The sequence below is a fragment of the Trichosurus vulpecula genome, chromosome 2 (genome assembly GCF_011100635.1).
Source record: "Trichosurus vulpecula isolate mTriVul1 chromosome 2, mTriVul1.pri, whole genome shotgun sequence".
NCBI lineage: Eukaryota > Metazoa > Chordata > Mammalia > Diprotodontia > Phalangeridae > Trichosurus > Trichosurus vulpecula.
Genome location: NC_050574.1, coordinates 102,724,374 through 102,740,496, shown reverse-complemented (window position 1 = coordinate 102,740,496; position 16,123 = coordinate 102,724,374). Strand labels below are relative to the sequence as shown.

Genomic DNA, 16,123 nt, shown 5'->3' with positions numbered 1-16,123 from the left:
AATATACTATATTTTAAGTAGTAATTTAATAACAAGTAAAGATGGAATCTATAAAGTATTAATTCAGGAAGAATGTAAATTGTGATTTCTCTGTGGTATAGTAATCAATCAGTAAACATTTATGAAGTGCCTACTACGTGCCATGCACTGTGCTAGGATAAAAAGAAAACAAAATTTTCCAAAACTGTTTGAAAAAGAATCTTAGTGACTGCCTAACAATATTGAGTTACCTTTATCAATATTTAAATACTAATAACAGGAACTTATTTCAAAGGACACAACCTTGAGATAGAGGAACCTAAGAATAACAGGCTGTAAGTGAGAAAGCCAGAATACATAACAGAGCACACTTGATCTTAATGTACCTTTTTTTTTAAAAAAAACTGCTTGGTGTCTAATGCATAAAGCTAAATTGGGCTAGTCTGATTTGATTTTTACATTTTCTTGATGCTTAATTGTCCCAGATGCTTTTCTGTCTGTTTCCAACTCTAGTCAGAAAAAAGCAGTTTTGTACACAAGAGAATCGAGATAAGTGAGGTGTTTTTTTTTTTAAAGAAAATTAGTAATGTCAATTCTCTTTTAACAAAAGGGAAAGGAATTACTATAAACAATTACTACAATATAAGCAAGTATATTAAGAAAGGACCTTTATGCTGATGAGGCCAGGGATATCCTAATTTGACTGAACTTGAGAGCTTGTCCCTTAAATGTTTCAATTAGTTTTATTTTTAGAGAGACATTAAAGTGTTTTACTGGCTGAAATATAACATCAAAGCCGTGGGGTTTTGCTGCTGACAAATATCCATGAAAAAGAGCAAAGAGTATAGGCTAGATGAGTGAAGAACAATAATCTTTCCTCCACATGTGGTCCTGGCTCAAATTTATTTGCATACTAAGCCAGAAAGGATATTGAGAGTACCCTAGGTCAGAAAGTTGTTTGTGACAAGAGACTGTGATTTCTATTTTAGCCATAGAGATCAAGAAGAAATGACTTAATCTTCATGTGAGGTCACTTTGCCTAATCTTTTAAAATGGCTATAGTCATGCTGTGACTAAATAGGTGTCAAACTATACTTATTACGAAAAGGCTTTTAGTCACTACCCCATAGTGGACCGGAGGTGAGGGCTAGGAGGTCGTCCTGAAGAGATGAAACCCAAAAGCTAGTGAGATAAAGCATTGTCTAGTGAACTCCAGAAAAGCTGTAGAAAGATATTTCTAGTGGATAACGGAGGACTCCAGAAGACAGTAAGAGGTAGATGATGATTCCCAGGCCCAGACAGAAAGCAGTGATTTCACCGTTAGACATCAGGAGACCTGTGGGATTGGGCATGTGAGTTGCCCCTTCACACATGTGCTTTAACCACATATGTTCCTAACATGTATGCCCCCTTGTGAGTGCTCCTTACCTGTGCCCATTCTTCCCACTTATGGTGTATGTATTTGTGGGAAAGAGTGCCCAAATTTTGGGGGGGAAATGTTCTGTTACCATTCTTCTTACTGTGCTAACTTGTTAAATGTCTTTGTTTTGAATTAATTGTGTCCTCTGGCTGAGGATACAATATTTACTATAAAAATGTAAGCATGTAGGTGGGACCTATGGTTTTGAGTGAGTATGGATCCATGGAATATTGAATAACTCAACTGTATATGAAGAAGTCAGCCAGACAATGAATTTGCTTCTAGAACACAGATGATATTCTCACCTTTACACTTAACCACTCTTCTGCATAATATCCCAAAAGAGTATGGAAACTCTGAGTGACTAAATTTGGACTTATCTCTGTAAGGCAAGACATAGTGTCTTATTAAGGAAAGAACCATGGTGGACAACTGAACAGAAGAGTTTCATCTTCTCTCACTTCCTATCTGGAGGTGACCAACCTTAGAGCTAAGCCACTGAGAGTGTCAAGGAGGAGAGGCCTCTCCCAATCCCGGGCTAAAGGTTATTGCCCTAACAATTGCATTATCGTTTTCTTTTGGGTCTCTGTATCTGTATTTACAAAGGGGACTGCCCCCTTTGATTTGTCAATGCGACGATCAATCCTTCCCGTATTTACTTAAAGGGGTGATGGTTAAGGGGAAAAACTCAGATGAGAAAGAGAGCAAGGGAGTATTAAAAATGTAGAAACAAAAATTTGAATAAAAGAAGAGGGGGGAAATTGTAGGAAATGGGAGGAGTTTGTTTCCACAGAACTGAAGGTGTACTTCCCCCCTTCCCCCACCCCAGCTTTAGCAGAAACCAGGCCTCAGGTCGGTCAGGTGAAAGGTCAGAGGCTTGTACGCATGCTTAAACGAGCCATTTGAGGAGAGCATGACATACACAGTCAGGAGGTTGTATCTGGCCAATGAAGAGCCTGGCGGGAGATTCAAGGTGAGGGTCTATTAAAGGACTGGCATCCATCTGAGTCCTTTGTACTTTCTCCCATGCTCTGTTCAGGGGAGGTACCCATTTATTCAGGGGGAATAAATATAAATTATAATTTTTTTAAAAAAGGTTATTGCCCTAGATGAAAAGAGCATTGTAACACTCCAGCTAAAAAAAAAAAATCAAGGAACCACTAACCAAGGTAGTGATCCACAGAGATGCTGTACCCTGAAGAAAGCCCATAGCCCAAGGACCTGTCCAACCTAGCCTGGCAGCAGAAGACCCACAGCAGTATAACTTGGCCAGTCATATCTGGCCGTGGCTACTCGATGGCAGACCACCCTTTCTGACACCATCCAGGCCATCCAGCATCAGAGTGGCCTGGCTGGCCCAGGCCAATAGCTGAGGGACTTATCTGTCCCAGCCCAGAAGCTGCCAAGTTCAGTGATCAGTCATCCTGCCCAGCCCAAGCTAGCAGCATCCAAGCCCACTGAAGAGACAGCATAGCAGCTGAGACACCTTCCTGACCCGGCTCAGCAGTGAACTGACCCAGCAACTGGGACACCATCCTTTGCAGGAGGCATGTTCAGCTGAGCCACCCATCCAGCTGAGATGCTATGTCCTGTAAGGACCCAGGCTAGCTGAGCAGTGGAGCAGCTCATCCGTCACTGCCATCATGTCTAACAATGGACTTCATGAGGCTCTGGAGAAATAAGAGACATTGAGGCCCTGCAGTTTTGGAGTTGTGGCTTGCCTTGATTGTGCATACTCTGACCTCACTGATGCCATACTTTAAGTTCATACCCACTCTTGGCTTCAAAGATTCTCTTTATTTGTGGAAAAGTGTGCTCCTGGTGCTATGTAACTATTGTTTTTTCCAACCATTTTACTAAATGCTTTTGTTAAAGATTACAGTCTCTTGTCTGATTATTAAGGGAATATAAAGTAGTGGAGGTTCATTATCTGGTGTTGGGAGGATAGCCATCCGAAGGCTACCTACCTCTAGAATCCTGAGAGTAGGAGCACCTTCCCCACTAGGGACTCAAAACTGCTACTGCAACTTGGAGGGAAAGAACATCTAAGGGTGCTACTCTTAGCTGTGCTAGTCCTTGGACTTCAAACAGTTCAGTTAGGCTCAAACTGTAAGCCTTTCATATCTGATAAGACCTCCCAGAATTAGGTTTTTAGTTTACATGACTTTTGAGAAACTCAGGGCTACTTCCAACCCATGAGTATGAAATCACAGTGATACTTTATCTGAATAGTTGATAATTTACTCCTTCTATAATGCTGAACTCCATTTATTTGCTTTTTAGAGATTAGAGGTGTACAAAGGCCTGCCATGTATTAATGTACATATTTCACCTGAATTCCCACGCAAACTTTTCACATGGACTAATACTCTGATTCAGTTGCTTAGCAAGTGAAAATATAGTTCTAAGACTAATTCTGATTGCATTTTCTCATAAGAATTCCATAGTTTTTATATAATTCCAAGGAAACACCTCTGTTTATTATTTGTTGTATTTAGTGGTCATCAGATACAGTGGGAATTATTAGTAACTACGGTTCTAGGATCAGATTATAATCAGTGTTTGGCTTTAGTAGTATTAATTGCACAAATGACTTTTGATGATGGTCTTTTTCTGCAGCGCCCTTAACAATTTGAATCTTGATGGGAATGAACTGACATCTTTGCCACCTGGAATTTTGAAACTTTCCCCGGATAACTTTACTGTAGAAAATAACTTCCTGCACCCTTTGTTTTGGAAAGAGAATTCTATAAATGATGCTCAAAGCCTCAAAGATCTAGCTCTTGTGTGCTTTTCCAAGAACCAACTATGGAAATTTTATGAGGTGCTCCCAGAAGAAATTAAGCAACAACTAGTCACGTAAGCAAACTATAGAAACTTTTTACTGATGACAATTATTTTTCTGTTTTGTTCTCAAGCAGAATATTGAGCATAGTGGAAAGAACACTACATTGGTTTCTATTAGGTCATCTTCTTAGACCCACTGTACAGTGCATTTGATATAAGGCTAACTAGAAATATTCCTCTGAGTTTTCTTCTGATGCTAAAGAATCAACCAAGTGGTTTCTATACCCGCAAAGGGGAGAAAACCTTCCTAGAGCTCCATTCCTCCATTATTTCATGAATTATGACTTATTCCCTATGTAAGCTAGAAATTATTTAACCATAGCTGGCAGACATTGCACAATTACCAGTTAAAACTTTCTATTGAGCCTCTGAAGACATGGAAGAAAGTGTTGGAGTGGGTCTGTAGGAGCCATTTTTCTGTGTCTGGGAGAGTGCAAAGAAACATGTACTTCTTAGACCAGAAGAGTTGAGTAATGGATTAAACATGCATGCAGAAAGCCATCACTACTCTTTCAGAGGAATTCCCAAGCTCAGCACCACACTTTGGTAAACCCATAAAGGGTTTTTCATCCACAGCTTTCTGATGAAAGCTAATTTTTCTCTAATCAGTCAACTAAATTCTTAAATACTTAATTCTTGAGCATTTTATATGATAAGTAATATACGATTCTTTTAATTGATTGGTCTTTATCAACCTTATAAGATAGGCATGGAACCCAGTGTTCTATAGTAATGAGCCCAACTGCCTTCCGTATATCTGATCCAGGTTTCCTCCCTAGCTAACATAGTAACACTGAAAAATTTAAGTGGAAGAAGAGGATAAAGGATAGTAAGAGAAAGGAGGAAAGAAAATAATGAAGGAGTTATGAAGGAGTGCTCAGATAAGCAGTGACCAGAGATGCTCCAAGACCAGACTGTCAAGGGAGAAAGGGCAACGCAAAGACCACAACACCAGAATTTTTGCAAATGGTTGGAGGTCACTGGTAATAAAAATGAACAGAATGCATAGTAATACACAAGCAAACAGGAATGAACATCTACTAGTGATTGGCAGATTAGGCTCAGGAATGCTAGGATATAACCAATTAGAAACCAGAGGCAAAAATAAGTAAGCATCTTTAAAATGAGGGATCTGGGGCAGCTAGGTGGTGCAGTGAGTAGTGTACTGGCCCTGGAGTCAGGAGGACCCGAGTTCAAATGTGGCCTCAAACAGTTGAAACACTAGCTGTGTAACCTTGGGCAAGTCACTTAACTCCAATTGCCCTGCCTTCCCCCCTTAAAAAAATTTAAAAAAATAAAATGAGGGATCTGGGTCATATTTTTAAAGAAGTTTTTTCCAGCTGTAGATCTATGAATTTTTTTTTCTAATATGCTTATATACAAGTACAGTATAGAATGTTACTGTGATTCAGATGAAAAAAGTTTAAGGTAAGGCAAACTCTCCTTGAGACTCCCCTTCTGTGAGAGTAAACAAGGGTGTAAACTATAGTAGTACAGTATTATTTACATGTAAGGCCATTGCGTTGAATAGCAACACCTATTTGGAAGGAAAAACTGAAGGGGAAGTAACTACAGTGAACAAGGACTGTGGTTCTTACTAGTCTAGGCATCCCCTGATCTGGAGAGAACCTTGTATATAAACTCTTAGGGTTCCTAAAGGGAGAGATGCCTGCTAATACCCAGATTATGATTATTAGTAGACTTAGCCTATTGTTAAGGGCAAGGCCTCCTGGATAGTCTCAATCCTTGTTGGCACAAATGAGAGGGTTTGGAAAAACTGTTGAAACAAAAGTTGTCATCCCAACACCCAGTAATCGTCATATTCATTTAATAAATGAATGAGATTTAGCAATTTGCCTAAGCCCTGCTGGAATGATAAGACATGATAGTTTAGTATCTGTACAGAGTGCTTAAATAACATGTCCCTTTTTTATAGCAGAAATAGTAACCTTCCTTCCTGCCCCCCACCAAAATGTTAACTAAGCCATTTGGTATATTCTTTTCAGAAGATGTGTCACTTTTTTGAGTGGCACGTCATCCTAGCCCACCAAATGAGGCCCTAGGACATTCCAGGACTTCTGAATTATCAGTTAAGTTTCTGCTCATCTGCTATTACACTGGTAACAGGAAGATCACAGTTCCTGGCCCTGGAATGGCCCTGACATGAGGGAATATAAGCCAGACTTCTAAAATTGACTCGCACAGACAAGAATACCCATTAAATCTATTGACATCACAACCTGTGGATTCTCCAGAGTGCAATAAATCGGTGAAATACCAGAATCTTTAACTTTTCTTCTTTGGGAGTGAAATGAGAAAAAAATTAGTATTACTTCTAAACCTCTAACCTCTTAAACTTACTGCTTGGCTTTGACCTGGTCTATATAAGATAACACATCTCTTCTGGACCAAATCTAGGACCTAGTTAGGGACAGACAAAGTAGACACATTGAGCAGAAGTTGCAGAGGAGCTCAATAAGAAACTTTTCAGTATTCTTTTTAAAATCTTTGCAGCAAATATCTCTCCATTTTAAGGGTCTGGTATCTAATATATGTATTCATATATACGCAATACAGTATATACATCTATATATACATGTATATGTGTGTCTATATATACATACATGCATACACATATACACACACAAAATTTTAAGACCAAGAGTAATTCTGCAATGGATAAGTGGTCAAAGGATGAGGGTAAACAGTTCCCAAAAGAATTACAGATTGTTAAACTACCATGTGAAAGGTTGTTCCAAATTACAAATAAGGGGATAAATGCAAATCAAAACTATATCCCTCCTAGCGGATTGGCAAAGATGACAGAGGATGGGAGTAGTTGATCCTGGAAGGACTGAGGAAAGACAGACACATTAAACTGTATGCTGTTGATGGAGTTTCGAATTGTTCCAACCATTTTGGAAAGCAATTTATACCAAGAAAGTGACCAAGTTTTTCATACCCTTTAGTCCCAGAGATCCCACTGTTAGCATCCATACCAAGAATGCCAGAGAGAGAAAGAAAAGTCCCACATACTTCCTAATATTTATGGTAGTACTTTTTGTAATAGCAAAGAAAAAGAAGGAAGGAAGCAAGGAAGGAAGGAAAAATGAGATGGAAAGAAAGAGAGAAAGGAGAGAGAGATGATACAAATGGGAGAAAGGAAGGAAAAAAAAGCACTTATTAAGTGTCAGGCACTGTTATATACTTTATAAATATTATTCCAATTGATCTTCACACAAACCTTGGGAGGTAGTTACTATTATTACCCCTTTTTTACAGTTTAGGAAACTGAAGTAGAGGTTAAGTGACTTGCCTAGGGTCACAGAGCCAATAAGTTGGGGGCCAGATACAAACTCAGGTTTTCCTGACTACAGGCCCAGCACTGTATCTGCTGTGTCTGCTAGCTGCCACTAGGAAGTAAAGTAACTATCCACTAATTGGAGAGTGATTAAACAAATTTTAGATAAACATATTATCGTATTGTAAGAAATAGTGAATATGAAGAATACAGAGAAACATGGGAAGACTCATACAGACTGATACAAATTGAAGTAGGCAGGTAAAGATAAACACAGTGACTATAGCAATGTATATGGGAAGAACAAAATAACAAAACTGAATGCCACGTAATTATATTTTTTTCCAAATAAAGATCTCCCCTTGCCCCCACTTTCCAGCTTACTTTTTGTGTATTGTCCTCCCCCCCCATTATAGATTATAAGCTCCTTGAGGGCAGAGACTTTCTTTTTCTCATTTGTATCCTCAGTACTTAGCATAGAACCTGACACATAGTAGGCACTTAATAAATGTTTATTGAATTGAATTTCCTTTTCTTCCTCCCACTCCTCCCCACCCCCACATCCACACACTGAGAAAAACAACAGAACCACCACCTGTAGCAAACAAGTATAACCAAGTCAAAGAAATTCCAGTATTGACCACGTTGAGAAAAAAAAGTTTCAATCTGTACTCCAAATATACATCTCCTGATGAGTAGCCTATTTCATCATAAGTCTCCTGGAATTATGGTTGGTCATTGTATTGTTCAGAGTTTCCAGGACTTTGAAAGTTGATTTTCTATACAATATTGTTGTTGTTGAATGAATTGTTTTCCTGGTTCTGCTCACTCCACTTTGTATCAATTCATACAAACCTTCTCAGGTTTCTCTGAAACTATCCCCTTCATCGCTTTTTACACCATGATAGTATTGCATCGTATTCATATACCGTACCAGGTTCGGCCATTTCTCAATTGATGAGCACCTTCTCAGTCAGTTCTTCGCACCACAAATAGACATTCTATAAATAGTTTTGTGCGTAAAGGTCACTTCCCCCTTTCTTTCGTCTCTCTGGAGTATAGACACAGTAGCAATATTGCTGAATCAAAAGGTATGCACAGTTTAATAGCTTTTGGGGCCTGCTTCCAAATTGCTTTCCAGAATGTCTGGACCAGTTCATAGATCCACCAACAGTAATTAATGTACCTATTTTCCCATAGCCCCTCTAGCATTTGTGATTTTCTTTTTTTAATAACTTTGCCAATCTGATGGGTACAAGGTAGAACCTCGAAGTTGATTTAATTTGCATTTCTCTAATTACTAGTGAATTAGAGCCTCTTTTTCAAATGTCTTGATAATTCGGATTTCTCCCTTTGAAAACTACTTATTCGTGTCTTTTGACCATTTATCACTTGAGGGATGGTTCTTACTCTTATAACCTTCAATCAGTTAATATGTTTTATAAATGATATCTTTATCAGAGGAATTTGCTGCAAAGAATTTTTCCCCATTTACCTGCTTATCTTCTAATTTTAGCCACATTGGCAATCAAAATTGTTCATTTTGCCTTCTGTGATTATCTCATTCTCTTTTGGTCATGAATTCTCCCCCTCATCATAGATCTGACAGGTGATTTCTTCTTTACTCCTAATTTGTTTGTTATTTCACCCTTTGTGTCTAAGTAATATATTCATTTAGAGTTTGTCTTGATCTGTGGTATATAGAATGTTGATTTATGCCTAATTTCTGCCAACTTACTTTTCTGTTTTCCCAACTTTTTTTAAAATAATGAGTTCTTACCCCAGTGGCTAGGATCTTCGGGTTTATCAAACACTAGGTCACTGTTCTCAGTTGCTTCTTTATGTTGTGTATTTAATTTGTTCCTTTAATCAATTTCTCTCTTTTTTAACCAGCTGTGTAAGTCTGTTGACCAAGCTTGGCCTCAGAGAAGAGAGAGGGGGAGAATGTACTCCCCCTACCTTTCTTTGCAGAGGTGGGGGGTGTATGTAAGGAGGATTTTGTTATTCTTTTTAGTGTTCAATTTCTCAGGATCCATGGCCATGGCAGTGTCTAGTTTCCAGGTGTTAGATAATAACTCCCAGAATAGCCCCAAGGATCCTAGATAGTAATTTCTAGAATCATAGTGATAGGCAGTTCTACAGAGGCTGTACCATGAGATACAGGAATGACATAAGTAATATTTACTGTGCTTGTGCAGAATGACGATATTGCTAAGGTTAACCTGTGAGCTTAATGTTGGCAAGATGCCTTCTTCGTCTGTTGTCCTGTAAAGCAAGTGGGCACTGGTCAGTTAGTGAGGAATTTACGGGGAACCCATGGAGGAAACCATGGGTAATGCATAGAAGAATGCATGTACCTGCCTCAACCGGCCCCCATTGAGGCTTGGGGGGATTTAGGGGAGTGCACGCTTGTCTTGACTGACCCCATTAAGATGTAGTTGCCCCCGCTTCTTGTTAGCCCCTGTGAGAAGGGTGATTAAGGAATGCCATAGGAGCTGGTGCTCAGCAACCCTTGTGAGAAGACTAGACTAGAATAAAGCTGACTATTGACCCCTCTGAAGGTGTCTGCCTGTCTGACCAGATCAAGAGTGAACCTGTTAGAGGCTGGAGTCCAGAAAACTCCAATGCCTCCTGTGTGTTATCTGTGCAACAGGGGATGATGTATGTTGAAAATCATACACATTTTAAAATTTCTTTGATATGTTGGTTAGTTTTACTGAAGGTCTTTTTTTCCTTCTTTCTTTTTTATTCTTTGTTACAGGGTGTGGCTTTCTGGGTGGAGGAGGAATATATTTGAAAATAATTATTATGTAAAAACAGGAAGACAAATGAAAAATTGAGAGTATAAAATATTTTTTTTTGTAAATGTGCATGGCTTTAATTCCAGAAAATTCTATTCTGTATGGCATATACTTACGTATTTTGTGAAGAATTACCTACATGACAGCAAGGACTCCAGTCATGCAATAGACCTTAACAGCAGAGAGGAGTCACAAATTTCAAATGTAGGAGGGTGACATTTCAAGGACTTTTCTAAAACACATAAATTTCTTGTTTTTGTGTGTTTGCAGCTTTGAGTTCTCATTAGGATATGGAAAATCTCTTAATGTCTCCATTGAAATAAGCAAGATCACAAACTCATAGGATGATAGGAATTAGAGCTAGAAGGAACTTGTCTTTGGCATTAGTTGTCTCGCCCAGGCCATTGGTCTGATTGGATGCATGCCATTAATGATTTTGAAAGCATGAGTAGCTTTTAGTCTTAGGAAGCCAGGACAGATAAGCTGAATGCTTTTATTATGGGGAGGGAAGAGGAGAATTTTATATAAACTAATATCAAGAATAGCTTTTGATATATGAAGAACTGTTACTCTTGTGTTGACTCATGTGTATCCTCCTAGGGGGGACCTAGAAAGCTGCATTTGTGTATCCTTTTCAGAGTTTTGTGTTTAGTAAAAGGTGGGTTTTTTTTTTGGCAGGGGGTGTTGTTTTGTTTGTATCTTTTAAAAAATGCTTGCCTATTTAATTCATTCTCTCCAGATTGTGGATTTGGGTTTGAGGCCAGTTGTAGTTGACCTAAGATAGGACTTCATAGATCATCTAATCTAATCCCCTCATTTTTCAGATGAAGGAACAGACCCAGAAAAATGACCTCACTTCCCCAGGGTGACATGGGTGATTACTGTTCAGGACCCAGCCTTTGAACTACAAACCTTTCCGTTGCCTACCATTGCCTCTCGTTTTAAAACTAATCTCATAGTTAGGATAGACTATATTTGCTGGCTTGGTTTTATTTTTTTAGTTTGAAATAATATTGTAATTATAAATAATACGTAATAGCTATCACAGAGTTCTTGAAGGTTTGCAAAGCATTTTACATATGCTGTCTCATTTAATCCTCACAACAGTTCAGGGAGGTAGGTGCTATTATTATCCCCACTTTATAGGTAAGGAAACTGAGACTGAGGGAGGCCCAGAGTCATTTAGCTGGTAAGTTTCTGAGGTAGAATTTGAATTCAGCTCTTCCTGACTCCAAGTCCAGTCTTCTATCTACTGTGCCACCTATCAATAATATAGAATGCCATGGTTATTGTTATTTATGTTGCTTACATAAAACAAATGCTGCCAAAAAGTGATTTATGTCTGGCATCTAGCACAGGGACTTAGCCATCGTAGGTACTGAATAAATATTTCATTGGACTGAATTGAATCCAACATCTGTCAGTCATGCTCTGAGAGAGAGAGATGGACAGAGACTGAGAGAGACAGACAGAGACAGGGAGAGAAACAGAGACCGAGGGAGAGAGGAGACAGAGAGAGAGGAGACACACAGAGAGACAGAGACAGAGAGGAGACAGAGAGTAAGTTTGGAAATGGTACTTTAGGCACACAGAAGGCTGAACCTAGAACTAGTTCCTTATTATTGTTAGACAGTTGAGCACAGCTGAACAACTACTGAAAGCACAGCTTATCACACCAGATGTACCAAGGGAACACATACAGCTGGTTTTCTTTCCCAGACTGTAATCCCACAAAGCATAAGAATGCACACATAGGTAATACATACTATATACTACCACAACTAAATTGTTTCCCTCCTGCAAAAATCCCAACTGACCCTTCTTTTTTCTTGTGGTACAGTGGAAAGAATGGTAGCCATTGAGTGAGAGGCCCTGGGTTCGGATCTTACCTGTGATGCTTACTCTATGAGTGAGACCTTGCACAAATTCCTCACTTCCCTGGACCCCTTCTTCCTCATCAATAAAAGAAGAGGGCTGGACTCAGTGGCTCCTGAGATGCCTTCTGGTCCATGATCTGTCACCTTTGTATTCTATCCACTGATTTTGCCATGTCATAAAAGGACTGGTTGAAAGCTCAGTGCCAGTGATGGTTACCTTGCTTCTCCTATTCAAACTTGTGGACTGTATGTAGGTTCCATAAGGATAGAAATTCTCACACCTTCTCCCAGTGTCCTTAATAATGAATGTCTTCCTACATCATTGGTTGTGGTGTTGCCTTCTCCATCCTGCTAACAAAGTCTGCAACTTGTATAAAGGTGTCTTGCTGCACTTTTACTAGCAACATTGCCATTTGGTGCTTGCATCATTTTTTCTTCTGGTAAAAGCATAAAAGCAAAAAGGACTAGGAAAAGAAAAGAATATTTCAAGGGGGAAAAAGGACAGGTAGTGTCTCATTTTGCCATTTTTTTCCATCACAAGTTGTAAAAATAATTTTTTTGGAAAACTCAATTTAGTTTGGCAAATGAAGATGTTGTATGCAAAGTATCCAACACCAAAAGAAGGAACGTGTTCTTTCCTGTGATGACTTCCAGCATTAATTTCTTTCTTTTCTTCATTCCCCTAAAATCTTGTCAAATCTTCAAATCTCTCTCATTATACATAATAAATGCTTTGTAAATGCATACTGACTTGACTTCTGACTTCTCACAGCTATATCTTTGTCCAAGCCTAACCAACTCATGCCTGGACACCTGTATCAGTCTCACATTTAGCATCGTTTTAAAGTCATCTAACTTCAGATTAGCCTACATATTTAAGAAATCACCATCTTTGATCAAGAACCAGAGAGTTGTAAAGAACCAAAGAGATGACTCACTTATTATTTTCATCATGTCCCTCTCCTATAATAATTACAGTTCTATAATCTATAGTAATTACAGTTCTGTAATCTATAATAATTACAGTTCTATATTCTATAATAATTACAGTTCTATAATTTATAATAATTACAGTTTTATAATCTATAATAATTATAGCTCTATATTCTATAATTACGGTTCTATAATCTATAATAATTACAGTTCTATATTCTATTATAATTACAGTTCTGTAATCTATAATTACAGTTCTATATTCTATAATAATTAGAGTTCTATATTCTATAATAATTACAGTTCTATAATCTATAATATATAGTTCTATAATCTACAATAATTATAGTTCTATATTCTATAATACAGTCTTATAATCTATAATAATTACAGTTCTATATTCTATAATAATTATAGTTCTATAATCTATAATAATTACAGTTCATTCATATTAAAATCAAATTTCTCTAATCAATCACATGCTTTAAGACTTATCACCAGTTGGCACTAACCACTTTTCCCCCTTCTGCCCACCAAACTTCCCATATTTTCTGTTACATATCCCCTTGAAGTGCCCACTCAAACCAAGCCTACCTGTTTATCTTTGCACATTGTACCACTAGGCCTCCCTTAGGAAGGGTCAATGGCCTGAAATGTGCCATCTTTGGAGATAACAGAAAGAGATGTTAAATGAATTTTAGTAGTCATAGAACCATAGAATCACAGTTTGTAATGATACTGGTGATGCAGAAGTTGATGACTATGATGTGCTGTGTAGCTTGTATAGTGATTTTGTTTCCTAATTGTGAAATGCTTATTATGGATACCACTCATTTAGAAATTAAGTACAAACTGCTCCATGACTTCTCTCTCATAGCTGTTTTAAATTGTTATTTAATTTTAGCTAAATTTAATTTTAACTCTGTTCTCTATTCTCGTGTATGTAGGTAGTTCAGTGGATAGAGCACTGGCCTTGAATTAGGAAGACCTGAGTTCAAATCCAGACTCAGACATTTATTAGCTGTGTGACCCCGGGAAAGTCACTTAACCCCGGTCTGCCTCAGTTTCCTCAGTTATAAAATGGGGATAATAGTAATAATACCTCCCAGAGTTATCATAAGTATCAAATGAGGTAATATTTGCAAAGTACTTTGCAAACCTTAAAGCACTATATAATTGCAAGTTATTACTATTATTTCCTTTTATCTTTTGAACTACATTGTAAAATCATTGAGGCCTGGGACCATATCTTTTGTTTCTATGGTACTTAAGAGTATCCCATGTAGTAAACATTCAGTAAGTATGAAGTGGTTTACAGATTTGATTTGTCTATTTCAGCTCTAAGTTATGTGACTACTGCCAGGGCTCCTTGTACGGCAAAGGACTTCATCTCATTCGACCATTTGATGTTTTTAATACCCCACTTCTTCCCATCTTGTTCAATGTCTGCTCTCCAAGATGCTTTAAGTACACAAAGCTTGATCCAAATATCATGACTCGTTTGACCAGATGATAGTAAAGTCATGACTTCATTAAGAAAACAGAAGTTCTACTGCCCAAATTGGGAAATTTTGCAATCTTACAAGTTCTAGTAATATCTCTTAGAGAATCTAACTTTAGTGCAGTTACTGCACTTCAAAGTATGGACCTCTTAACCTGAATCTTCTCTGTAATCCAGGATTTTTACAGAAGTTTATCATTAATAGGAATCACTGGCTATTTCCGAAGGAAGAATTTGTAAGCGTCATTGGAAAATAAAGAGACAAAGACAATTTTTTTTCATTATGTGTTCTACATAATAAGAAAATGTATCATAATCTCTAACAATAAACATTTTCTGCATTTAACCTTTTTACCCATAACCTGCTTCTAAGTTAAGAAACAAGTGTGTGAAAATGTGATTCATGATCATTATAGTTTCAGGCTTCTGAATCTATGATCTCATCATTTTTAACTGTTGTGGTATAATGTCCAAAACAGAGGTGTATCCAGTACCACCTGCATAGTAAATAAACTTTATACTTCACTTTATTTTTGCTTTTGTTTTTAAAAATAATTTATTACATATGACTTTAAATGATGATAAAACCAAGCATACATTTACAGTTATTTATACTTAAATATATATATTCCAATATATAAGTCCATAATAGCTTATCTTCTCCCATTTTCTATTTGTTCCTTCATTTTTGTGTTTCTGTATAATGCATATACATTTTTCTGAGAAAGAAGTGGAAAGACTTCTGAGGATGACATCTAAACTGACAACAGCTTATGGGCATAAGAATCCTTTTGGTGGAAGTACTCTCTATGGATTCTAGAAAGATACCAAACCTTGAAGTCCATCAGAGCGCTACATTTAAAAAGAACTTCATGAGGCTAGTACCAAGGGAGAAAAGGATTTCTAATAATCAGGGTGGATAAAGCCTTTGGCCTCATGTCTTCTTTCTGTGTCCTTTACTATCAGTTTTGCTATAAGTTTGAGCTCCCTAGCTTGCCATAGGGATTTTGTATATATGTAAGGAGAGAAAGCACCCCCAGTTTGGCAGTATTGTTTTTGTAACAACTGACTTTTCCATACCTACTTATTAAATACACTTTCTAAAAATTAAAAGAAAGAAAAGAAAGAAAATCTATTACTTGCCCGAAGAAAAGATTGCCTGGTGGTGGTTGGAGACTCCTTATGGAAAGATATATAGTCTCCCCTAAGTCACTTTGACTTTTTATCAGCTGACACTTATGTTGTCTTGTAGGGTGTATAGAAGTAGCTATGTGACAGAGTGGATAGAATGTGGGACTTGGGGTAAGGAAGACCGGAGTTCAAACCTCTTCAATTCTGAGCCAAACTTATTGTCTATTTGCAGTGTCTGTCCATGATAGATATGCCAAAGAATAAATTCAGTGATCCACAAGTGCAACTCCATGTTATAATCTGAGCAATATGAGCTTTTCATCCACCTTCTGT

At 37.7% G+C, this 16,123-nt stretch overlaps 1 protein-coding gene across 1 annotated transcript in view; it reads left to right on the top strand.

The window, feature by feature from the left end:
- Positions 1 to 14,671, top strand: part of LRRC63 (leucine rich repeat containing 63) — a 44,510-nt gene extending 29,839 nt beyond the window's left edge. Inside the window, exons 8-9 of the mRNA XM_036744917.1 lie at positions 4,019 to 4,258; positions 14,497 to 14,671. Coding sequence (XP_036600812.1) covers positions 4,019 to 4,258; positions 14,497 to 14,671 — 415 coding nt within the window. The remainder of the gene's footprint in view (positions 1 to 4,018; positions 4,259 to 14,496) is intronic.
- Positions 14,672 to 16,123: the final 1,452 nt, after the last annotated feature.